At 35.3% G+C, this 27,902-nt stretch overlaps 1 protein-coding gene across 1 annotated transcript; it reads left to right on the top strand.

The window, feature by feature from the left end:
* Window positions 1-207: 207 nt before the first annotated feature.
* LOC128188509 (uncharacterized) lies at window positions 208-27,902 on the top strand. The gene is made up of 17 exons (XM_052859606.1): window positions 208-361; window positions 3,951-4,749; window positions 9,687-9,805; window positions 10,132-11,127; window positions 11,419-11,691; window positions 11,900-12,012; window positions 19,909-20,109; window positions 20,682-20,784; window positions 21,001-21,122; window positions 21,252-21,352; window positions 21,915-22,081; window positions 23,085-23,226; window positions 23,590-23,726; window positions 24,400-24,453; window positions 24,740-24,831; window positions 26,022-26,429; window positions 27,770-27,902. Exons 1-17 carry the CDS (start codon window positions 253-255, stop codon window positions 27,842-27,844), a joined length of 4,011 nt encoding a protein of 1,336 aa, XP_052715566.1. The 5' UTR covers window positions 208-252; the 3' UTR covers window positions 27,845-27,902.

Below are 27,902 nucleotides of genomic sequence, written 5' to 3'. Positions count from 1 at the left end.
TTCTAGTTTGCTTTCTTTGCAATCTTACAATAAACAACATAAAAGAAGTCAACGGAATGCTCCAGTACAATCTTATCAGCATAACATTTGGACTGAGGAAATCCCAGCAATAATTGTGTCTGCTCATGGCCTTACAGAAAACTCTCTCTCTCTCTCTCTCTCTCTCTCTCTCTCTCTCTCTCTCTCTCTGCTGAACTTATACGGCATTGTCATTGTGTGATAGTGAGAAAGGTAATCTCGACTGCTGATGAAATGTGCCGTTGTCAAGAAATTCCAATTTGTGTTGAGCGACTGTCGCTGCTTCTTGGTGCTAGAAAGGTATCGATTTCGTTTACACATACCTTGACGCCCACTATCCGCTGTACGTACGCACAGAGTGTACTTTTTTGTGATATGTATAGAAATAGAACTAAAAAGGATGAAATGAAGGAGAAATCAAACTAGTCCTGGAAATGCTACATATGATGCTACACACTGAATACTTACATTTATTGATGAATTATTCACGTGTTTGTTTTATTCATCTGCAATTTTGGAACAAAAGGCTTATTTTGAAAACTTGAAACTCGAGAACTTTTTTCGCATTCCACTAACATAAATTTCATCAATTTCCTGTATTTAATTCATCAATGCATTACATGTTGCAGCATGTCGTATCATTTCCTGTCAACTTGAAATACGTTTCGCAATTCTCGGGTGAAACTAGCTGCATCAATGTACACGCGAGCCTTATTAACTGTGATATTTGCCGGAATATTATTAGAGACTTGGATAATGACGTTGCCAATTTCCCAAAAAGTTGATTTCATTCATAAAACGAAACCAGGTGTGATTTTTGCTCGAGTTGTGGTGTTTGGTTGGAATGAAGCCTCTTGTTCCGTTGCTAATGACGCAATTCGGACGGAAGAAGAATGCAAGAACTGCAGTATTTTGTTAGAAACAATCAACTTCATCTGATAATAATGCAACACGTGATAAAAGTATATCTCTCCCATGGTGAATGCTTACAATTCAGCACTCTATCGGCCATACATCTTTCCCTCTTTATTCTCATTCATCCAGTAAATTGGTCATTCCATAGTGTCATTAAATTACTGAGAGAGCCCAGAAATAGCCTGGTCTGTAATCCTGCCTTTGTTATGATGGGGATCAACTTATCAAGTCCTAAAGAACAGCGATAAGACATTTTCTCATTACGAGAAGAAATAAATTTCCAATCATAATTATCGTTATATCCAAACATTTGCGGACATACCAAGCGCCTTAGACCAATAATAATTTTGCGCATTTATTTTACACATGGAATGCTAGCGATTGCGACGCCCTTTGGGCTTTTACCAATATTCACATAATTGTGTAGAGTTAAAGATTGCAACTTGGTTTCTTTTCAATTATTATAAGTATATCCATAAGTTAGCGACTGTATTTCAAAATCTTTTTACATCAGTTATTTTATTTGATAAATTTGCTTTTAAGTTTGCCATCCTGAACGATTTCATTTTTTACAGATATAATGAGGCAGAAAATCTGACGTCAAAGTAAAAACCCTCAATCACAATCAATCAAACAATCGATAGACATTAGCTGATCACCAACATCCTTTTAAGGGGAAGTCTCAAAACCTTATAGAATATGCTTTCAAGGGGAAAAGTTATTTTTTTTTCTGTACGACGTACAGCACATGAGTGGCCCTCTTAAAACTTATACAATTTTATGAGGCACATGTACTTTAAATATCATTTTTGACATTAAGTCTTAGTCCACTGTGCTGAAACTTAAACACCAAAGCAATAAATGCAGCATGTAGCAACAATTTCAAGGAAAACAAAACTCCCAATTTGTACCAAATTTCTTTCATGGCTTCTTCTGTTGTTCTCTTTTGTTGTATCTTATGGTTAAGCATGATGATCTTTTGCAGTTTTCCACTTGTAAACAATGCTTTTAACTGACCATAAGAAAATTGTATGTACATGTATTCTTAAAATACTTTCTTTAAAATAAAAAGAAACATTAAGTTTTGTGTTGATAACGGGACCATCTCGAGATTTAAGTGAAAGGTAGATACTAGTAGTAACGCTTCAATATTTAAATGAATAACAAATAAATTCTTTCTGTTGATAAAAAAAAGAATGTAAAAAATTGTATCTTTTCTTCATAGCCTTGTAAAAGATAAGCCACCGTTGGCTGGTTTCCTTAGTGAATATCATCCTGAACGATGAACTATCGCCGTAAATTCTCTATAAAATAGCTTCTTCATCGCCTAGAAAACTATGCCGACCCTCGAAGTCAATGACCGTACGGTACAGCCGACTCCAAGTCTTGGATAAGAAGAACTCTTAGCGCATTAGGAAAATGGGTTGTGATAATCTGCCCTTTACTGATTCATATGTAAACACTTAATGCTAGCTTTGAAAATGACTCCGATTAATATTTGATACATTATGTTTCTTAATACGAAAGACCTTTTTGTCAATCGAATTCATTTTTGCATCAAATTTAAATTTCACTGACATATTTTCAAACATTCGAACTCAAGGTGGTTTTGTTCCAATTCCAAGGACATGAAAATAGAAGTAAAAAGTGCCTCAGATCAAATAAGTTTGTTTTTTGTATTTGCTTTTTACAAGCGTTCGCCAAAGTTTCTTTATGCTTGGATAAAAAAGAAGTATGTCTGAATGGATTCTTGAAAACAATACCATGTATTCCTGTGGCAACCCACCATTGTGCTAGACAAATGTTCTGAAGAAGTCAATCTTCAACCGAAATAAAACCAGACATCTAAAACCAGACATCTTAAACTTTTACCGTTCAAGCTTAGGCTCCCAGTATAGAACTAAAATTGGCATGTGTGAAGCGGAGGACGAAAATAAGTTTATCATTTTTTTGAGTTTCTTCTTTTATATATTATTGACTGAAATCCAGGCCGAGTCTCTGATAAATGTAAAGCCGTGCCTCTCTTAGCATTCTGTGTCTATTTTCTGTTTTGTTTTGCATGCTCTTCAGGAGAAAGTTGCCATCAAAATGACGGACAGTGATTGGTATTGTGTTTGATTATGAAAAGAACACCAGATTTAAAACTGCTGAAATTCTCTAAGCAATACTATATTTATTTATGCATAGTTGGTTTTTTCACTAAGCATAGTGACTTGTCATATGTAGTACCTTAACTTGTTTCAGTTTTAACGAAGAAGAAAACTGGTCGTTTGCAAAAAGAAGTATTGTTTTTCTTTGCTGCATAAGACTTACTTGAATCAAAGTAATGAGACATGCTATTGATTGCAGTATGTCTGTTTCGGTGAAATGAAACAATACGAGAGACAGAAAATCCTCTTTCTTGTATAAGCTTAAATACATTAGCCTGTTTTTGTCATTGATTTTCTTCACTTCTCTTGACATATTGTAAATATCCCTCGTTTCATAAAAAAAATTGGTTCACGTGTAAAAGCAATTTGAACGCCAAGGTCGAAAACGATGAAATGTAGAGTAATCAGTCTGTAGCTTTGATGGTAGAATGTATTCAATTCACAAAAAATAAGCTTACTAGTGTCTGTAGTTCATTTATATTAGTAACGGTTTGGAAACGAATGGGTCAGTGGTTTAATTTAGATATAGAAATAAAGGAACACAAGTACCTTACTTTAGAGATAACTTGTAAAACAATAAAGATGAAAGGGAGCATACGCGTTTTCACGTTACGCTTAATAAACACTTTATTTCATCACTTTAGAGTGCAAAGAGGCTATAAAACGCAAAACACAATGGTATGATTGAAAATTTTTGTTTGGCAAATAAATGAAATGATACATTCTGTCTGCTTTCCCCCACAAATTAAAAATATCTGATCATGATCCTATGTCTAGCTGATTTTTGTAACATGCAACAACAAGGTTACAACTCATGAATTTTTTATGGTTTGATCCCAATTGATAGTTGTTTTTCTATAATTCCAGGTACATACCAGGGCCAATGGCTTCGAGGCATGCGACACGGTTATGGAGTGAGGCAGAGTGTTCCCTATGGCCTTGCCTCCCATTATCGCCCCAAAATGCGTGCTTCGTTAACCTCCCTTCGCAGCGAAAACGAAGACGAACTTGTTGTCAAAAACAGGGACAAGAAATTGGACGAAAGTCGAGGCGGGTTCGTTCTCAAAGCAAAAAGTGACGAAACCCCTCCAACGAGAAGGCGTTCAATTTTAGATAAACGTTCAAGTCTCAAGAAATCGGTTTTCAGCAGGATCAAAATCAGGAAACAAAAGAGTACAGGTGACATCAACGATTCGTCGCCAAAACGGCCCGGCACCGGGTCAGTTCGGAGTACAATCAGTAGCTTAAGCCATGCCAGTGTGGACTCAACGCAATCAGGGCTTACCAACGCCTCCATGTACACTGACAGTAATCTTAGTTTTGTTAGTCAAGATGACATCACGGACGTTAACGTTACGGAGTCCTATATGGGAGAGTGGAAAAACGACAAGAGATCTGGATTTGGAGTGAGTCAAAGATCCGACGGCTTAAAATATGAAGGCGAGTGGTTTAACAACAAGAAATACGGTTACGGTGTGACTACGTTCAAAGATGGCACCCGCGAAGAAGGAAAGTATAAAAACAACGTTTTAATATCATCAGGAAAGAAGCATAAGTTATTTCTAATTCGGACCTCAAAACTAAAAGAAAGAGTCGAAAATGCAGTGGTATCAGCGCAGAGAGGGGCGCAAATTGCCTTACAGAAAGCGGACATCGCCCTTACCAGGTGAGTTCAATGCCCCGTTCAACTCTAAGTTAGAAACGTCGGAATAGTATTTTAACTCCCAATTTCAGTACTAGTAATATCTGATACCATCCACTTCTTATTCGATACCATAAAATTGTTTTCAAAAAAGGCAGATAGATCAAATAATTCATTTTTTTAACTCAAATACACTTTTTACATCATATTGTATCATGAAACACGATTGTGCACCAACTGTGAACATAGCTTAATCTAACTTACATCAAAATTCATTTTGAAATGGTAATAATGAGTTTAGTCGCAATCTATAAATTACGAAAGACGAATAGGGCCACATCAAAGAATATTTTTATCTCGTAATTACGAGAAAATTTTCTCGTTATTACGGGAAAAAGATCTCGTTATTACGAGAAAAGATCTCGTTATTACGAATTAATCATCTAGTTATTACGAGAAAAGATCTCGTTATTACGAGTTAATCATTTCGTAATAACGAGGTATTTTAAGCAAAATGTTGCGTTTCTGAAAAGACCCCCCCTAGTCGACTGGATCACCCTTTCAGTCTATCTTTTTCTTTTTAGAAGCGTTGATTAAATTTTGACTAATTTTTTAATAACAACGATCATATCCATTAATTTCTACATAAAATGATCGGATTTGACATTTTATCTTATATGAATACGTGGAAAGAGTTTTCAACTTATATATTATAATCCCACTCCGAAGTAAATGCCAGGTAAACCTATAATCGTAAAAACACAATTCTATTAGTTACAGATGACTTTAATGACTTTATAGTTTCAATAATGGATATATAGGATTTACCAGAATTGTTTTTTATATGTTCATACATAACCCACATGCATATTGAAAATAATTGTTTTTGTATATTAATATTTGTATATATGCATTTTGGAGTCTGAAAACAAATCTTATTCATAAACAGTTCAATGAATATATTAATCAATCTGCTTTGCTACTTCTTCTGAAATTTCTTTAAAATCGCTTGGTCTCATTTTATATCAGATTATGTGTACGCTTTTAAACGATGATAATGCTAAGGGTATGTATAATAATAGATATTGCAGTAGTTCATACACTTTACATATAGAGAAAAGAACAATGAAATGCGCCATTTTAAATAGATCTTTTCTTGAAATAACGAGACCTTTTCTCGTAATAACGAGATAATTAACTCGTTATTACGAGATCTTTTCTCGTAATAAAGAGATCTTTTATCGTAATAACAAGATGATTAACTCGTTATTACAAGATCTTTTCTCGTAATAACGAGATAATTATCTCGTAATAACGAGATCTTCTCTCGTAATAATGAGATCTTTTTTCGTAATTACGAGATAATTAACTCGTAATAACGAGATCTTTTCTCGTAACTACGAGATATAAATATCTTTTATGTGGCCCTATTCGTCTTTCGTAGTAAATGCACCATCCTCTGGAATTTCTGGGCAGCTGCTCTATATATTGGTGTTTACGACACTTCTATGGCGAAACACGACGTCAATCGATCCATTTATATTAACTTTCAAATCCCGCAATCCTATATAAAATAATCGCGATGGCGCTTGCGCCAGGACACGAGCTACAATAACTAGTACTTGACCAACATTTGCATTTTTGAATAATGGATTGTACCGTCGGGGAATTTGCATGCGGACTATGGAATGAGGCTGGTATTTTGGATAGTCGGCCTCCAGTATGTCTTTATCTCCAAGCATCACCATATTCTTTCTACGTGCCTTGATACACCGCTTTCCTTTTATGACACGTGCAAATAATTTTTCTGTTAAGGTTGTAAGTGTAGACAAACAGACACGTGTTAACGTTGATAAAAATGACATTAACATGTTCATAGTTTTTAAGACCTAGATTTTGTCTTGCACATACATATGTATCGCATTTAAATCAAATGTATAAGTTTAGACTTTTTAATACAAGATGATGGATTGATTAATCATTTGAAATTATAACAAACAAGGAATATTCAGCTTGTTAGAAGACTTAATTGTAAAAATGCAGACACCAGCAGATAGCTGTAGGTAACGGCGTACATTTACCAAAGGTCCATGCCTTTGACCTGTACTTGACGCGATTTAAACATTTCATTTTTGATTACTCACATAAATACATGACCAGTTTATTAAGTTATCATCGCCTCACATTGCAAACTTTTCTAAGGAGTTCGTGAAGTAGATATTTTTCATATTTTAATAAAGTAACGCCCTCAAGGCGATTTGTATAAGGGTGTACTTATTAAGTGGTAATAATGGTAATAACGAGCAAATTACTCGAGGTATCATGCCTTGGCGTAATCACGTTTGTTTCTATTTATAGAAGAGAGAGAGAGAGAGAGAGAGAGAGAGAGAGATATACTAGAAGATTGATTATTTATATGCATTTATGAATTTTAATGAAACGTTGCAATTCTTTTGACCAGGTATTGGAATTGGAATTTATGTTAAATTAGAAATATTGTATACCTATGCATGATGAGCTATTGCATATTGATTTTAAAGTTTATTTCTGAGCTCTACGCATATTTTCGTTATTACAATGTACTGATGTTCATTCACGCGTCTTAAACACGTGTGGAACAATTTCTTTATCCCTAAACTTTGCAACATCAAAATATACGTACGATACTCGCACTTGAATTTTGAATCGTATATAATGTTATGATATTAACTGCAGAACTGTAACTCCCATGGAGCCAACGTTCTGCGACTATTACAATACTATCAATACATGTACTTCTACATGCTCATCATTAGGTGTTTTTGGTGGCGGTTAGGTTTACAGACATAGTTATTATCTCATTTTTAACTTCTCCCATCTCCCTCTCAATCAGATGACTTGTCATCCATCTTTTCCTTTCCCGCCATGTTTTTCCCCGTGCTCCAACATCCGTCGTCTGTCGTCTGCAATCAATGGGGAGCAGAACTTATACATCAAGCGACGTAAAAGCTCGATACATCTGACACGGTTCCATGACAGCCTACTTGTATAATTGTCGCGGAAAGGATTGCGTTCAGAGATTGAAGGTCGCAGAAAATTCTGTATTTACAATAAGCTCTTAATAATGCGTTGTCACTCCAAGAGAACATCCATTTCTTTCATGTCGTTTTCCAGAATTGTCTTGGCGATTTGGCAAAGATTTATGGGTTTTTTTCTCGAAATTTTGATAGTTGTCATAAATTATAGACTAAGAATTCTGATTTGCTTGAGGCAATTGCTCGTATTCTATAAGCTGACCTTCTAGCACTAAATAACAAACCTGTCATTAAATCGATTATTAACAAAGTGAATTCATCTCTCTCTCTCTCTCTCTCTCTCTCTCTCTCTCTCTCTCTCTCTCTCTCTCTCTCTCTCTCTCTCTCTCTCTGCTATCATTGCCAAAACTGCCAATTTCTCAGAATAAGATGTTGTTTGCTGCCGCACATCGGATAACACTTATATCGTGTTAAATAATAGCGATGTCAAATTAGACCCGCGTCTTGTGTTCATCGAAGGGTTTTCACACAGTCAGGAATTGTGCTCTCTGCTCACCAGATTTTTTCTTGGCGTTTTTTGGATGAGGCGAAAAGATAAAGAACGATTCATAGAAAAACTACCAGCCTGCATGGAAGCGATATTTTATTGCTAGTCGGCTTCGAAGTTGTCTAATTTTTGCCGGTTATACAAAAGCTGAAAATATTTTGAAATATATGCTTATCTGAAAAATTCCTTTTTTTATATTTCCTCGTTTGTTAGTAACGATTTTTATTTGCCACTTATTTTAGCAAGAAAGTTCCAGTGACCATATTTATTTTTATAAGTAATAAATGAATTCCTATTTGATGATGTAGATTAATATAGCAATACCATTTTTCAGTTGCATTTATATAAAATTTATTTTGTTTCTGCAGCTTTTCAATTTTCTTAACAAATGATGAATTTTGACGGAACTAAAAAGGATTTTCAGATTGTCTGTTCGTTTGATTGATCGGGTTGATGGCCCTTTATCGGCAGCCATATTTCATCAGTAAAATCAACCGTGGGTAGCAGTTTATATATAGTGTAAGGGTCGGGATCTCGAGTTGATGTTAAAGATGACAGTCATTATAATGGTGCTGTAACTCGGATCAGCTTCGCATTTTTTTCAAAATCTAGTAGAAACCCAATGTCTGGAATATCAGGCACAAGATTCTGTTTCCAACCACGACTGTACGGAGTAGTCATACGTAATCAAGCTCAACGCACCGCGTAATCTCGCATATTTTCTCTGATATGAATCTGTAGACAAGACAACGCCATATGTTTTACGTTAGGCAGAAGATTTCCACGATGCATAGTGGTGCCGAACAATGGCGACCAGAGAGATCCATTCGGATGCATCCATCGCCGTCACAACGAGAAACAAGACGAAACGGATTGAAAGACAAATTATTCTAAATTTACTTACTTGAATCATTCATGTTTCGCAACCTGCAATTTCTCTTGCCAATGCGGGATAACTCCAATCTTGCTTTTAAAAGCCTTGAGTTAGAGCATACGTTTAGCCTAGTTTATAAAATTTTATGAACTTCTTAAATTTATTGTATTTCTGAGTAAGCCCTAACCTTGAACTAATTTTGAAAACAGTTTATGTTTTCAAATAATGTTTGTGATAAGTGATAGTACAACACGTAATTACTGCAGAAATCCATTGATTTTCTTACTATTATATAATCCCTTCTACAAAAAACCGAATCCGTTGTGCCAATTTCGTGTTAATCCCAACAAACAGGCATTATATCAACACGGTTCCACCCTTTTGAGCATAAACACTCAACTACTTATAGTACACAGAATATTGAGCATGTCAAAATCATCTCGAAGAGCCTTACTGTTAATCATAATATCTGCTCAATGTTATGGTTTATTAATATTTGGCTTATTTTTTATTTTGTTAATTTTAGAATGGCAAACGCACGCGCCAAGGCCGAACAAGCAGACCAATCCGCCATTAAAGCAGAGCAAGACTCCGATCACGCGCGGATCAAAGCGAAAGAATACGCCCCAGAGTTTCACCAGCCAGGTATATAGAAGGATCTGAGGATCATGGTTGATTGTATACGAATGTCATGATGTAGACAAATACTTTACAGTAAAAACATGTTTATGACGAAAACGAATATTTTTCTTTAGTATAGTTTAAAGTTAAAACACGTTTATGACGAAAACGAATTTGTTTCCTAGTAGGGTTCAAAGTACCGGTGGTCATATAGCAAAAGTTAAAGCTGAACTCAAACTTATGTACAAACTGAATTCTGTTTGTTATTGTTTAGTTTTTGTTTAGAAGTAAGGATTGTGTGACACTAAATAAATAATTGTACAATTTGGAGTTTATATATCTTGTTATAGGCACTGATATAATGAAGAAAAAGTTGTTAGAACAGACAAATGGCAATGGTGAATACAGCAATGACGAGTACGACTACGGCACCGACAAGCTTGTACCGAACCACAACCCTCACAACCGCTCCAGTAGGTCCATGATGATGCACAAATCCGACATGGACGAGCTGGACCGTCCCCCGGGCTCTGTTCCTTTCTCTGGATTATTTCCTATGAACGAAGTGTCGCCTGACGGCAGTCCGATTCGCAGTATTAATACGTCGGAAATGAACCACCTTAACGTAGAAGGATTCAATAGTTCACCTGGGAATAACGTTCCAAATCATTCGCCTCATAGCCGGAGTCCGTCATCCCTGAAGATCAGGAGGTATAGTTTCCTTGCAGGTTCAAGGCGTGGACGAGGGTTCAGTGAGATTTTTAACTCAACTATTCTCAATGACCACTTCGACCAGTACACTGCTCAACAGAACGAAACCGAGGGTCACATGACGGAAACTCGTTTACAAGGAAACCATATCAGTACTCCGCCCCGATGCGAGGAGGTTTCTAAAAAGTCACAGGAAACTGATAACGACAAACACTTAGTAAGGAGAAGCACTATGCCAAGTATAGTTAAAGAGAACGATATTTCCAAATCTGGTTTAAAGGAAACTGCGCATAGCAGTGAAAATGTGAGAAACCCTGAAACTTTTATCATTGAAAATGGAATACGAAAGCGAGTGACGGGTGTGAATGCAGCGCCAACTCCTTCAAAGTCGAAAGGAAACCTTCCAAATGAATTCCAAATAGAGAGCCAAAATAGCTTGACTCGATCTGGTGGTAATCGTGGTAGTCTTCCAGACATTGCAGCAATGAAACAGAAGGACAAAATCAAACCAATGTCGAGAGAAGAAGCCTTCAAACTGAGCTCGAAAAGGCGAGAGGAGTTGCGAAAACTACAAGAGCTTGCTGAACGCAGAAGACAAGGGGATGTAACCGTGATTCTTGGAGATCTTCGAGTAAGTATGGTTAATGGTGAAAATTGCAGTTAGGCTTAGTGCATTTGCAAATTATTCAATGGTTATCACTGGTGTGTTCATTGTTTCAACTAAATGCATATTAATCAAGGAATCAAATATATTTATCTTTCACTTTACATGTATACCTTGACATGTACCTATGTCTTAATTGGTCCTCTAACATTTGAAACATCTGGTTTAATCGTATTTCATATTGAATTTTGCTAAATCTAAAAATACGAGTATATTTGTAACTTGTGTCAATAACTTTACTATGACATGCTTTATTTTACAGGATTTCGTACAACAACGCCAGCTATTAGTTCTAGTTATAGCGCTGAATCTGAGTCTTGCTGGAATGTTTTTCAACCTCCTCTCTTGATGATGCGGAAATCAGAATTAGGATTTCGGTTCTTTGAAAGTGCTAAGCACACCTATGCGGGGTCGGGCTCGATGTGCAAGAAAATGGGAATCTTTGACAAGGTTCGACCAAAAATGAACATATTCAGTAAAGCAACACATGATGCCGAGGCCGCACTTACTAAAGACTGTGTTCACCTGCTTTTCCGTATGTTTGTTGAGACGACCGTGTTAATACTGGTTTTATCCCAAAGTTTTGTCCTTTTTATGTGAATTTTCATATATTCCCCCTCTGTCGGTCGGTAATTTTGTGACTTGAATACACCGTTTGCTGATTTTTTTTTTCCATTTTAAAAGAGAATAGTAACGATGTATTCGTATGAGTGTCGGCATTTTTTTTTATTTCTAAAGTTCAGTTCTTGGAACTCTGTGTGGAATGACCATTGTGAGTTTTGAACAACAAATTCCAAGTGGTTTTGGTATCATCTACGCGACATTTAAAGATCTCCATATTTTGTTACCAGCCAAAGTCAGAGATTATTTGTATACAAATTAATATATACAAAGCTTGACCAATTCTTTAAAATCTTAACTTCACATTTACTAAATTTCTTATTGTTCTTCATCTACCACCGCAAAGCATTTCTCCCTAACAAACACATTGAATGACTTATATTCGTCAATGAAATTGTACAATTTTATATCATTTCCCGAATTGTAATTCTATTAGGAGTGTTGATCCGGAATGCTGTCATTGTATCATCACTTTATTATCTTCCAATTTCTACTGACGCGTATAGATGACAATGTTAACTATAGTGAGGATGGTATTGCCCTTTTGTTCATTCCAGAGGCACAACAACAGATTGTGTGCATATGTGTGTGGGTTATCCTTTAGTTTTGTTATCAATATTTGCTGAAAAATTTGCTGTTGAATGAGCTTATAACAGGGTGTTCAATTGAGTTTTTTTTCTTCTTTTTTAAAACCTCGTATTTTGAACAACATCTCGTTGTTTCGAGAGTTTTTGTCGTAGGAGAAATTGAAATGCACTGTATCTAAACTGGTTCCCCTTCCTCGGCCATTTTCTTCTCACAGTTTGTTTTTTGTACAGCTGTTTTGTCTGTTGATGAAGAAAATCATGTATTTATATGTACTTATTTATTGTTATTTATTTTCTTGTATATTTTATTGTGAAGAGTGACTGCATTGTGTTAAAAAGGTGCTATAAGATTGTCATGTTTTAAGGTCAAATTTAAAAACCAAATATCCAGTTTACAACAGAATTCGTATGATTTTTGGGGAAGGACAGAGGTTTTAAACTCAGATTCTGTCTTCGAGTTTCTGCAACTGTTGCTGTATTCTGGAGCATGTGCATCATTATGTCATCCTTGGTTTAAATTGCATTTAAAGAGTGTTTGCACCTTAAGATTTTTTTAAACTGTATCGAGTTAGCGATGGTCTTATTGTTATTATGGTTAAATTGGTATCTTTCTTTTTGTTTAAAAAGTGGAACGCGAGAAAAGGAAAATATATCACTTTGTTTTGGTTTTTTCCGTTACTGTAGTTATTATAATTCGCAAGTTACACATTTTTTTCATTTATTATCCCATATAACCATATTTTTTAGTTTTTTTGCCTGACGGAAAATGTCATGTTTATTTCATTACAAAAATCAAGATTTATTTTAATTCTTGATTTTGATATAATTTCCATTTTGGATGTTTCTGATTTTCATTGACCAAATAAGGAGCAAATTTCTTTATCTTTAGCTTTACCCTTTTTTTAACCTTTAATTTTTGTGAAAATCATTACCAATAAATCGGATATTTAAACTTCCCCTTGTAACTTATTACTACATTTAATGTATCTAGAGAAAGAGACCTGGAAATTTGTTGGTGTTTATTGTAATTATTATTTTTATCCTTAAAAAGTTGTTAAAAAAGCACAATGGTGATAGATTGTTGTGAAATGTTTCTCCTCCTTTGATATAGTAATTCATTTTTAAATTTTGGAAACGATTATGCGCTACGGGTCACGTGGGTTTGATGAACACGTGATCTGCGCGACCTGGTTGCGCCCGAATGTGTTGGATTTCCTCAAGGCAGCCAGTTTGTCTACAAACGATTTCTCGTTTTACCCTTTAGGAGAATTGAAGGAACATCTATTTTCTTGCTACCTTCCATTACAAACCAGCTGAGTTGGTTATAGTTATTAGTATCACAATAAAACGTCAATTCCTTTTGTTAATTGTTGAGTTTTTATTAGTACTTGTATCATCAACATACCGTCATGCTTTCAATGGGGTACAGTATGGAAATGAAGAACTGGCTACTACTGTCTTAGAGTTACAGAAGGAAAGGCAGAACTGATACTTGAAATATTAAACAAACTGCTGATAATTAGATGTAAGCATCTTCGGTAAATAATGAAGTCCAAGAAATAATTATAGAAAGAGATACATGTACAATGTCGAGGAGCTTTAGATCAGTCATTTTAAGTGGTTGACCATGATGATTCGTTAGTAGATGTTAGCGTAGAGCAATAATTTATACCTTGGTATGGGTTACAAATCAATGAGACAAGCTTTTTTAGGTATTCTATAAGCCTCAAAATTTTTCACAACGTCTCTCGTTCCACGCTGTTGAACGCTTTCTCGTTTTTTAAAAAAAGTTCAAGTTCTTTGTTTCTGAAAGACAATCGTCTCGTAGGTTTACATATTAAAAACATAACACAGGAACATGATAAGTACATGCATCATAGACTTACAAAAGATAGTATATTAATTATAGTATGTACACATTCTTTCCCTATTGACATAATAACTAAACGTACTTGTATTATGTAGATTTAAAATATTGAGATCCATGTTTGTTTGCTAAAAAGCAAATTATTTTTTCTTTCTTTCGTGTTCGTACTACAAAACAGTTGAATTACGGTAATTTGAATACACTAGGTCTACGGGAGTAGTATAATTTAACAAACTTAAGTCAATTGGGTAAAAATTAGACATATATATAAATACAAAATGATACTCATCTTTAATAGTCTCAAAGTCGATGTAGTTAATATAGAGGGGAGACTCCCAGTGACGATATTTCAATGATCATACACAGACTCACTATTTGGTCAGCCCATAACTATTGCGTCCAAATAGACTAAAAGCCAGCCTGTGGGTCCGGGAGCTGTAGGTCCACTGCCTACATCACCCTTTTAGAAGGATCCTGCTGAGGACATTGCTAGGCACGGATAGGAGTATATTTCCTTAGTAATTACTGCAGTCCCCCAAATCTACTTTCTGTGGTAGCTTAATAAGGTTGCAAGTTTCCATTGATCCGCAATGTTCTCCCAGATCTACTTAACGAGGTTGTGCAAAATGCTAACAGCTGTCTCTGAGTCAGCTTTGATGGCTTCCGCTAATATCTCATTGGACCCTGCTGCCGTTCCATTCGTAAGTGTAGTAAATGCTATCCTGATTTTTGTCGTATATGACTTCATTGTTAAAAATTGCAGTCGATCGGGAGGTCTGTATCGGATGGTTGTGTGTCGGGAGATGTTTCTGGTGTTGGTCTATTTAATAGCTCTCTAAAGTGCTCTACCCATCTCTCCAATTTTCTCCTGTTGCTTTGAGAGGGCTCCCGTTCGTGTCCGTCAGTGGCTTGTCTGTCCGTTGGAACTTGTTGGAGAGATTCTTGAGATCCACTCGTGTTGAGCCTTTCTTCTGCCGAGGACTTTTTCACATGTTTCTTGCAACATTTCCTTGATGTGCTACCTTGTGTCTCGATGCTCTTATCATCGTTTTCTAGCTGGTCTTGTAAGAGCTGAAATCTGTCGTACATGCCAAAGTGAATTTCTTTGTTTTAGGACACTCGCGTTGTACCTTGTTCTCCTTTTTGTTGCGTTGTTACACTTTTGGGGGCAAATCCTTATTGGCGTGTTCAGAAGATGGCGGTCTGATGAAATGTCTGCTCCTCTCATCATCCTGACATCCTGTTGATGAAAATATGGTCGATCTGATTTTCTGTGACATTGAAGTCGCCCATCTTTGCATTGAAGTCGCCCATGAGTATTGTCATATCATTCTTCCCTGCTTTATTCAAGACTATGTGTAATAGGTAAAATGCATCTTTCTTTTTGTCATCAGCATCATTGGTGGGAACATAACACTGGATGATATTCAATTTGATCTGGCTCTTCTTGATTGGAACTGTCAGGGATTGCATAAAGCTTACACCATCAGTATGCGCAGTGTCCTGAATACAACAAAGTTTCTTCGGTGCATGATCAGCCTCATGTGTCCTATCTGTAACTATTCCGTCTCACTCAGTTCTAACTTTTGTAGTGCTTCATCTCCTTTGCTATACTTTTGCTATTCTTCCTGCTCTTTACATTGTTGTGATGCTCCAAGTAGCGAGTCTGATGGTTTACCTGGTCCTGGGTGTCCAAAATGCGAGTCAGCCCTGCAACTTTCTTTTGGTTTTCATTCTATAGCATCATAGTTTTCCTTGAAGTAGGCCCAATCTGGTCCAGGTTATGTTGGTTTTGATTTGTCGTTCGGGCTTCTGTAACTTTTAATTTTTGTAGGTAGGGTAGTCGGTCCTGTGCAAACCTCTAATTAACTCGAGGAAAGGTGGTTTTATTTTGGAGTTTCCTTTCTAGACTATAGCTACTTTTCATCCCTGTGAATTGAGCACAGTCTGCCCATTTGGTTTTATATTTCCTCCATCTAGCCTTTCTCATAAGTGGATATGGTAGTTAGGCAGCGGTGGTTTGCAATCAGAGTTTTCCTTCTATTAGATGAATTATTCTCCTAGACATGTGAGCCCAATCTACCAAACGCACTGGTTTTCAGGCGCCAAGCAGAGCCAGTTTAACAAAACCTTGGACTTTCGATGGCATGTAACTATCTAGCTTGCTCATCAAAACAAGCTACCAAATACTGAATATCTTCTTTCTGATTCGCTTAGAGAAGCTCATCAATATTCACAGACTGTCGAAATCAACGGTCTGCTCTAATGTGTAAAATTCACGCTGTTTCGACTGAAAGATACAGCCTTGGATAAAGTCAGACAAGTACGTTGCATTCTATGTATTTTTATCTATTAGCCAAGACTTTCCATTTAACCATGATTAGACTCACCCTCATCCAATTTGAGATTAACAAGTGCTGCCCAAAGTCAAAGTTCTTGTTAAAACGGCTCTTACCTGCCTTCATCCCTTCTCCTATCAGCAGCAGTATTTGTAGACTTGATGCAAGCCAAACAGACAGGCTAGGATCTAGACTTTTAGAGGTGCTATCAGTATGACAACCTTTGGAACAATGGTTTGAAGTACCAGACAGTGAAATGTATGGTGGCATATCTCTGCCCCTTGTGTGCAAGTTATTTTTCTATTAATTATGTCAACATGCAAGAAAAAGATGTTGACATGCAAGAAAGTTATGTCAACATGCAACATAACTATGTTGACATGCAAGAAAACTGCAATCAAATAAGAGGTATAAAAAACCTCGAATATCGCCAACATGTGACATCCAAGATGCTAGATACGCTTCCTATTGATGTCAACATGCAACTTATTTATGTTAACATGCAACTTCTTTATGTCGACATGCAAATTATTTATGTCGACATGCCACTTAGTTATGTTAACATGCAAGATAAATATGTTGACATGCAACATATTTATGTCGACATGCAACTTAGTTATGTTGACATACAACTTATAAGTTGCATGTCAACATATTTATCTCGCATATAAACATAACTAAGTTGCATGTCAACATATTTATCTCGCATGTCAACATACGTAAGTTGCATGTTGACTTAAATAAGTTGCATGTCGACATAAAAAGGTAGCATCTAGCATCTTGGATGTCACAGGTGGGCGATTTTTGAGATTTTGTAAAATTCTTATCTGATTGCAGTTTTCTTGCATGTCAACATAGTTATGTTGCATGTTGACATAATTATCTTGCATGTCAACATGTTGACATAAATAAGTTGCATGTCGACATAAAAAGGTAGCATCTAGCATCTTGGATGTCACAGGTGGGCGATATTTGAGATTTTTTGAGATTTTGTAAAATTCTTATCTGATTGCAGTTTTCTTGCATGTCAACATAGTTATGTTGCATGTTAACATAATTATCTTGCATGTCAACATATTTATCCATATTTGATAGAAATATAACTTGCACACAAGGGGCAGAGGTATGCCACCATTGAAATGTTATCAAAAAACTAAAACATCAGTAAAACATTGAAGATACCATTACATACAATACTGAAAACCTCTACGAATGGAATGAAAATTGTCAACTGCGTGCGCATGGTCATTTCAAGAACATAAACATGTACATGGTTTACACGGGGTACAGATTAACAAAGAGTATGGAAACGCCAATAAAATATTGTTAGAATGTATTTATCTGTTAATCAACAATCAAAAATTCACAAAGTAATGAATTAAGGGCAAGGAGAATAACATTATCTTAAACCAGCTGGCATAATACGGTACAGATATGTCAGCAGAGATAATTGGAGTAATTGTGTTTATGGAGTTATAATTGCAAGTAGTACTTATAAGGGACATATAGGTATGCATACATACAGAACAAGGCAGTGATAGGCAAATATTAATCTTATATGGCGCTTCAGTCGCATCTTCTTCTTTCTAAAAATTTTACAATTTAACGCCCCCCCCCCCCCCTGTTACATGAAATTGACTACAAATTAAGTGGTGCGAGTTGAAGGTAATTTAACACTTAACCAATGTTTGCAATTGTGGTTGTACTAACTGTTATACATGCATAACTAATTATATAATGTCATGCAAATATCAAGGATGTTTGATAATACTCTGATTAACAAACAGAATTGATATTTAAAGCAAAATTCAAATTGTGTTGACCAAATTTAAAGCATGAACACTAAAATGTGAGTTGAAAAGAAAAACGGTGGCGTAATCAAAAGGAAACAAAATTATATGACTGTAAAACTGGAAAATTCTAACAAAATAATTTATTTCTCGGAAAATGTTGATGGTTGTTGTTGACCACCAAGCCTCCTTAACCAGACAGATAACTGGATAACCAAAATTCAATGTGAAGGAAAATAATGACCATTCACACTAGAAGTCAATCCGGTGGACTTCGTCAGAAAGTCAAAGCAGGGCAAACTAAAAATAACAACTTTGGAAAGAAGTACAAGGTACAAAGATGTAGAATGAATGATAAAACATGAAAGTATCTTGACATGAATAAAAACGACAGAGATTTCTGTCTAGTGGGCCGTTGTGGAATCTATTGAAGTGTTCAAGATCGTAGGGAAATATGTTTTCAAGTAAGAGCACAGGTAAGATGGACACTAAGGGATCGAGAGGGAGTTTCACAATGGAAAAAGGTTTTGCGTCTGGAACCATACAGGTTCTTACTCTTGTTTTGAAATCCCCCGAAGTATGGGTACCCCAACATCTATTTAGACGGTCTGGAAAGCTGCAAACTCTGGAGAATCTTCTTATCATCGTCATAAACCAAGTACAGAACATTCTCATTCAATCTCTGGCAACCCACGACCAGTCCTGCATAAGCTTACTTAAAGCTGACTGCCTGTAAGTCATCGATGATGACATTTTCACCTATTTATCATCCGGCGTTATAAACACATTAACACACATAATATTACAGAGAGGAACCGTCGTATAATTTCATGTGAAATTTTCTCTTTGAGGTTGTATGGGACACTCCCATATTGACGAACTATTTATCGAATTAACAATAAAATCAAGTGTAATTTTGTATTTTGTAAATATTTTCCCCAAAATTGTCACTTTCCAGCGAAGCGCAATGGGTTAGAGCGTTCACTCCGAATTTATAAGTCAAGAGTTCGAATCCCGCTGGGGATTTTAAAATTTCCATTATTTCAAAAAAAAATTTAAATGTATTTTTGGGGTCGACTATTTAAAATTTGAAAATTCTAGACCGGTGAAATATTCTGATTATAATGCACTTCAATCTGATTAAAATAAGCCGTTCTGATACTGATTTTAATCAGATTGAATGCACTTTTCATGTTCAGTAAAATATCGGAAACGCGGATTTCGGTTTGAATAATAGAATTCCAATATGGCTGCGCCCATACAACATGTCGTAATTTAAGATTTGATCATGTATATTGGAACTTTACGATAATTCAACTGACATTTGAGCCCTGATGATCATTTTAACACATAGAATAAATGTAGAGATCTCAAAGAGAATAGTGTGCAGTCATCAATTCTCCAAGGTAAACCAACAGTAATTAATTAATACTGGGATACACTATTTTCCTTATTCCAAGTTCATTCATATACATACCTTTAAATGGGATAACTGATTCATCCCATGTATTGTGTGATATTTAGAAAAGTGTTTAATACTTCAAACAGATGACTGATGTCCAAAACTCAAAACCAGAAGTTCATGGAGATTCACAGATTGACATAGAATCAAATCACCAAACTGCTGGAAATGACACAGAAAATTCGAGTTCTCAGCACCCTTCATCCAGCCACGCAGGACCGAGCAACACTACAGAGCAGCTCACACTGGCAAACTTATCTGGAAAGGCCAGGAGAGCCCTCATTAGGGTCAGTTCTCAGCAGAAATATCTCTATTTTTAAAGTTCACTACTAAAATAACTATACACTAATACAAACACAATAAAGTGTGTCTTCCACCTGACTTGCATGAATGTATGTTCGTTCTGCCCAAAATTTGTTTGCCCTTGATGTCTTTCCTCCTAATTTCCATTTGCCCAGAATCCATTTCACCCTTAAATTTGTTCACTTGAGTCTGTTCATCATAGATTCAAGAATTAAATTTTTTTTCTTCGTAAATACAGTATCAAATTATATAAATTTGATAATGAAAAAGCTGAATTTAGTTGATTCAACACATATTCTAATGACCATACTGGGTGAATGGACTGAGGCAAACGGGTAGATAGGGGAACCAACCAGATACCGTCGTGCACATATATTGTATATCATATTATGTATATGTCCTCTATCTCTTTTTTCTCTCTCAATCTCTCTCTCCTGATTTATCATTCCCTATTCCTCCTCCATATCCATAGGGTACCTGATGGAATTCCTTCTAAAAATTTTAAAATCAGTTATTTGAATGTATTTTTAATTATTTCATATTTTTCAATTTTTAGAAAGAAAAATACAAGGAACTTAAGAGAAAAAACAAAGGCTTGACAAACAACCCTAATCCCGGATACAGCATCTTTAGTGAAACAGAATACTACTTTGAAAATGGTATTTGTATTCAGTTTGTTGCAAGTATTCAAAATATGCATTCAATTTGATATAAACGATTGAACATTTTTTAGTGATAGTTTATTTTACATGTACTTGTTCGATTTTTTTTTTTACTTGATGATCATTAATTTTTTTAGAGTCATGTTGATTTGTACATGTATATATCCATAACTTCTTACATTTTGAGATATATTTTTGACACTTTTCTTTCAGGATTAAGGAAAGTCTATCCCTATTTCTATGCTTTCTCCACATTTGTCAAAGGTCGATGGTTTAAACGAACACTGTACGATATCTTTACTACAGAGTTTTCCTTGGCCAAGGAATATGATGTGGTGAGTTTATGTTCATTGTTCTTTTTTGATAAAGAAACATTCCTGGTACATGTATCTATAATATCTATAAAATAGTGAATTTTTATATATCATGCTTTTAACAATAAAAATACCTTAAACCTTATTTAGGAAACTTTGGTGAAAGAAGGTCACATAACTGTGAATGGTAAAGCTGTTTCACTAGACTATAAGATCAAGCAGGGAGACATTGTAGAAAACAACATACACAGGTACTTATGAATATGTTATATTTGTGTCTGAATTACTCAAAAAGCCAATTAATGCATGTTTTAAATTTTTTCCAAGTGAATAAATGGCAGATAGGATAGGCATTTTAGGAAACTGTGTATAAATTGTGTGAACTGTGGTCATCTACTCTTGCAACTTATAATTTAGATTCATAAAACTGTGTGCAATGTTAATCTTGGTGCATTGGAGATGTTTGTGCCTGGTTAAGTGGTTAAGTTATATTGTATTGTTTTTATGTTCATTAATACATAAAGAATAACATAGCTGAAATTACTATACCAGTGATGTACAAGTTGCCAATTGTGCCTAGATATATAGATTTCATCCATCTAAACTTTTTATTAGCAACAAAAAAGACCGCACGTTGCTTGCTTTATTTCACATTTTAGTTTCTAATTCTATACTTACATTTGCACATTGTAACTTGTGCTCTATCTTCGCCTACTCTCAATTTCCACTCTCTGTTGTTAAATTTTGATACATATTATCCAAATAACAATTGTAGACCAATAAGAGAGAATTTAATTCCTGAGCATTTTCCAGGCATGAAAACCCAGTAACAGGGGAAAGAATTGAGGTGATTGAGGATAACAAGGATTTAATCGTAGTTAACAAGCCCTCGTCCATTCCCTGCCATCCCTGTGGAGGTTATCGTTATAATTCCATGATTTTTATCCTCGGCAAGGAACTTGGATATGCCAATCTGAGAAGTGAGTAAGGTCTAAACTTCTCCCCAGTAAATGTTTATATGTTTAGTTATACCCCCTGCAAACGAAGTTTTGGGGGTATATAGGAATCACCTTGTCCGTCCGTCTGTCTGTCCGTCTGTCTGTTCAATTGGTGTCCGGTCCATATCTTTCTTACGGAGAAACATTGGAAGTTCTTACTTCACACAAAGATTGCTTATGACCTAAGGGTGTGTCATGACCTTTACCCAAGGTCATTTGGGCAAGGTCAAGGTCACTGGCAGAAAAAGTTCAAAATTCATGTCCGGTCCATATCTTTTTTAATGGAGAAACATTGGAAGTTCTAACTTCACACAAAGATTGCTTATGACCTAAGGGTGTGTCATGACCTTGACCCAAGGTCATTTGGGCAAAGTCAAGGTCACTGGCAGAAAAAGTTCAAAATTCGTGTCCAGTCCATATCTTTCTTATGGAGAAACATTGGAAGTTCTTAATTCACATCAAGATTGCTTATAACCTGAAGGTGTGTCATGACCTTGACCCAATGTCAGTTGAGGAAGTTCAAGGTCATTGTTTAAAAAAAAAAATCGGGCTCAGTAAACTTATAATTCAAAATGTTTATATTAAATGGCTGCTTGACATGTGGAATTTTGTTTGATTCGAGTCATGTTTGTTAACATAAGGATGAAAATGTCCTCATGCATTATCAGTTAACTTGAACTAAAATGGAATTTAAGGAATAGAGATTGGTTTGTGTACTCATATTAGCATTAACAGTTTTATTAAAAAATAGAGCAGTTGTTATTTATAGAAAATGGATGGTGAAATAGATTCATCCAATGTTTTCTATAATAGAAAAAATACATGAGTTATGATTTTCTTAGTGGGGGGTATCAATTGTGGGCTTGCTCACAGTACCTCTAGTTTATATCTATCAATACTTTTGAGTGCAAAACCTTGCCCTTTTGTATGTGTATATCTAACATTTGCTAAATAAATTTTGATTTCATTTATATTGCGATTTCAGCGGCATACAGACTGGATCGTCTGACGTCGGGCGTACTGTTTTTCACGAAGAATGAAGCAGCGACCAGGAAGTATATTGATGACATCACTAACCGTAACGTGGAGAAGGTATACGTCTGTCGAGTAGAGGGAGAGTTCCCAGAGTAAGTCAAAATAGTTGTTGCAGAATGCAAAAGTTGCTCTAAATAGATATTATTCCATGATGTAAAATTTTACTGTTGTCTGCCAAAATAGAGATCCACATTGATTAAATTTTGCATTAACTCTTAACAGATGGACAATAGATAACATGGTTAGATGCTTTATTTTAGTGTAGCTTAAATTTTTTTTATCCAGACTTTTATAGAAGTGCATTACTTGGTATTTACACACACTTGTTCTAGATGCAATTCAGCATTTGTTGGGATGTATGAGTTTTAGGGCTTGTATTGGAAGACTTATACCTTCTTTGTAATGTAAAGCATGACTTGTGTCGTTTGATAACATCACTTGATCCGGTGTTACAGAGGGGAGGTGGTATGTGAGCAGCCTATTGCCAAAGTGAGCTCTAAGCTCGGAATCATGAGGTGTGGAGAGGACGGGAAACCCTCAAAGACGACCTTCACCCGCCTCAGCTTCAATGGGAAAACCAGTGTGGTTCAATGTAAGTGCAGGACATTTAATCAATATGTCTCAATTCCAATTTTAAAATCAGGTTCCAAGGCCATAAAATTTAGTCAGGCTCACTTTTGATTTAAGTTTAAAACTTACAAAAGGCATGCTGGTATACAGTCAAACTCCCTTATCGCAAACTAAATGGGACTGTTAAAAATCTTCAAGATATCTGAGTATTTGAATATTGCAAGGAAAATAGAACCATTTTAACAAGAGCTTGGACGTAGGGTAGTTGGTGTCTAGCAGCACTATGACGTAGGCCTGTCTATTTCATTTCTAGCCACTCAGCCATGGCTCTTGGAAATCAACAAGATTTGTCTGGCTTTAGAGCTAAGACTACGCAACCGGTGCATATTTCGCTTGAAACCAGCATCATTTTTAACTTGTTTTGATGCAAGAAATAGATTGTTACATCCTACTGAAAGTCCAAGGCCTTGTTAAAATGGTTCAACTTTAAAAAAAAATACAAGTGATTGGGACTTACAAATCACTTCCACATTTCCATATATAGTATTTGAGATTTCAGTTTGAGATATCGAAGTTCAACTGTAATAGTGGAGAAGTGAGACTAAGATTGAAAGTGAGCTCATTTAAGTTCTGTGGTCCCGGGCCAGGTACAATATTCAGTTATTGAATGATTTTGGTTTCACTCATTGTTACAGGTAAACCTCACACAGGTCGCACTCACCAAATCAGGGTACATTTGCAATATCTCGGTGAGTTTATCTCTGAATCAGTCTAAGCCATAACAGTAAAGAGAATTTGTAGATTTTGATGTAAGTCCTTTCCAGAAATTTACCTCCTTGAATCATTTAGGTAAATGTTTGTTCTTAAATTGGGATCATGTTACATTCATGTATCTATAAAATAGCATTGATGTTGATCTTGTAATAGAATAGTTTTATGTGATGGCTGACACCAAAAATTGAAATGATTTCACAATATTTAAAGTCATGTGTTATCTTCGAAAATTAAATCGTTGGTCTGGTGCATTTAAAACAGGTTTCCCTATTGTCAATGACCCATGTTACAACAGCCTTTGTTTTGGTCCAGAAAAAGGCAAAGGTGGAAACTATCAGCTGACAGACGAACAGGTAACTTGGATTGTTTCAGTCCTGATGCTGTGAGTTTATGGTATACTTTGAAAATATCTCATTGTCATCATTGATGATTTTATACGTAAAGCTATACTTTTCACAAGTGAATATGATGCCCAAAGCCATTAACTTCTACAAATATATTGTATACTAGAATTTTAACCTGTGCGTGCACGGGTTGACATTGCATATCGGACATTTACGAAATAGATACATCGACACACCGTATTAATGACATTTACATAACAAAGCTATAAGCCTACAATAATGCTGTTAGTTTCACTACACTTTCCTTAGTTTGAATTATCTAACTGTATCTCGGGAAAGGCCCTCACAACAGTTTGAATGCCTTCCATATACCCGTTTGTAGCAGAAAATTGTAGAATCGCTCAGCAACGATTTTGGAGAAAATTAATGAAGTTGCCTTGAAAATAACAGTTAAATTCGTTATAATAAACCTTTTTGAGACTGTTAATACCTTTCATCTAAAAATTTTACTCCATATAATGGAAGAATTAAACACTTTTTTACCAATGTACATGTATTGTCTTTGCTACAGAGACAATACACGAAAGGCATTTTATCGTAAAACTGGGTCCGTTGGACATTATTAATTTTTACGATAAAACATATTCTATCTTTACTCTCCTAAGAAATATAATGTGGATTTTTTGCATGTAATCAAATATTTTTTGTCATCACGAAGACAAAGTAAATACCTAGTTGAAATGTATATTAATTGTTATTTTATACTTTCTCTCATAAGAAATCATAATATAATATATATGAAGAGAATATATAGCAAATTTCCATTGAAAATTATTTGTATTTGTATTATCATTCCTGGGTATTTTCATGCAAATATGATATTGTGGAAACATAAACTAAAGATCCCGTTAACGTGAATGTAATGCGCAAGAGCAAGATTGTAAAATCCAAAAAATCCAGTTGATTTCCGGGATTTTTTGAGGAATTTTCGTTGATTATTAATTAGCAAAGCTTAACTGAGAAAAAATAGAAACAAATTGGTAATCTTCAAGTACCAATGACGTTTAGAATATATAAAAGACAGTATTCCTATGATTTATTGGTATTAAAGACCATAAATTCGAGTCTATTATTTTAATATAGTAGTATAGATGTGTACAGATAAGCCACATTTAATTAATTTTATTTTTGAAATTCAGATCCATAAATTAAAGGAACAGGAACACAACAAGGAAATGTGGACTGTTAAAGGGGATAACCTGGACTATCCAAAGAGGATCCAAGAGCTGAGGAAAGAAGAGAAAGGAAAAGATTCCGAGGATCTGAACGATGTTTCCCAGGATCCAGAACCTGACTCCAAAAGGACTAAGTTTGATTCTGATGTGAAAAGTGACACCGCCTCAGTAGAATCTTTTACTTCAGACTGTGATGTGCCCTCTAGTGTTCAGACTCATGGTGAGCAGAGGTTGACCATGGATGGAAAACCTCAGCCTCCATTTCAGTGGGAGAAATGGTTCCCCTCTGAATCCTGTCCACAGTGTAAGAAGCAGTATCTAGATCCCAAGCCAAGTCAGCTCAGACTCTACCTGCATGCCCTCAGCTACAAGGTAGGCAACTGACATACAAAATTGACTTATTTTGATAAAGAGGTATAGCGCATTTTCCCATTATTTCGCCTACACCTGTGTTTGGGTGGAAAGTACCTGTTACTAAAAATGGCTTCAGGTACCTAGCTGTCGCAATATGATTTTCGAAACCTGGATACACTGTACTGATTTTATAATGGTGTTTGTAACAACTGATTTGTCATAAATTCGGGAAACTCTGTGTATATCAGTAATTGATATTCTGAACTGTGATAAGTTCAAGCAAATGCAATGGATCTAAGTGTAAATAGAGTACATGCATAGTGTTAATGAAGAGATCTGTTTATATTGGGTATGCTCATACTCAGACTGAATTAAACAAGATAATTTTGAAAAAAAACCAGAAGAATAGATACATGTAACTTAACCTCTCTATTCTGTTCATGTTTCAATTTAAGTGAAAAAAATTACTACTTAGTGGATTCAATCCAGCGACCACAAAAATCAAAATGACCTCCACTTTACCACTAGGCCAAGCATCTAACATTTTCAGCAGATGCATTTTCAATATACATATACATGTATATGGCTATATAAATGATTGTATTAGAAAAGACACTAATTGAAATATTTGTCTAATTATCAGTACGAAGACCACGTTAAACCAAATCTAATTCATTGTAAAGGTGTACTACAATACCTGTAGAACATAATTTTAATCGGACGTCTTTGGTTAAGACTGGTTCAAATAGTCAAATATCCAAATTTTTATCGTATACTAACTACTTTCCTATACATGTATATCCATAACAAAAGCTTAATATTTTAATGATGTCGTGTAAGATAATTTAGACTCTTAGAGCATGGTGATTGTGTAATTTGCGTTTCGTTGAATATATTTAAACTAAATATTGTATAATATTGAAAATGTCTGATGTTTGCAAAAGGCTATATTTGAGGCCAAATCGTATATTAAGTGCGTTATACCTCTTTGGCCTCATTGGTCGACAATGAATACTGCAGTGTATGTTACTACCAGTCTTGATATACACTGTACTATTGCTTTATTTTTCAACTAACGAACTGTTATTTTTTTTTTTATATTTTTGACATTCTTGTTGTGGAGAAAATTATGAGTCAAATTCATTTTAATATTTTAAAAATATTTACAAAGTAGGGAAACTGTGGTTAGTCTAAAGAGTAAAAAGAATTATCTCCCTTATAGCAATATGAGCTTTAATTTTCATTGTTCAAAATTTTTTACTAGTATGTAAAAAAAAATAGTTAGATTTATGAACTTTGTCTGTTAGTATTTGTTTTTGAGTTTAGGGTGAGATTCTCCTTGTGTGGAATATTTTCAGGGCCCTGATTGGCATTACCAGACCTCAATGCCCCGCTGGGCTGAACCAGACTGGGAAGATGACACTGATACCTGAGGACAGATAGAGAGCGATTATTCTTTTTTACCAACTAATAAAATTTTATTAAATAAGA

This window comes from Crassostrea angulata, chromosome 6 (assembly GCF_025612915.1).
Source record: "Crassostrea angulata isolate pt1a10 chromosome 6, ASM2561291v2, whole genome shotgun sequence".
Lineage (NCBI taxonomy): Eukaryota > Metazoa > Mollusca > Bivalvia > Ostreida > Ostreidae > Magallana > Magallana angulata.
Note: the sequence above shows the minus strand (reverse complement) of the source record. Positions and strands in the feature narration are given on the sequence as shown.

Bases quoted from the DNA above. Each gene is read 5' to 3' on its own strand.
- LOC128188509 (XM_052859606.1), top strand. From the start codon at position 253: ATGTGCCGTTGTCAAGAAATTCCAATTTGTGTTGAGCGACTGTCGCTG. The intron at 20,110-20,681 runs GTCAGTTCTCAG...TTCAATTTTTAG, and splicing joins CCAGGAGAGCCCTCATTAGG to AAAGAAAAATACAAGGAACT. The intron at 23,227-23,589 runs GTAAGTCAAAAT...CCGGTGTTACAG, and splicing joins GTAGAGGGAGAGTTCCCAGA to AGGGGAGGTGGTATGTGAGC.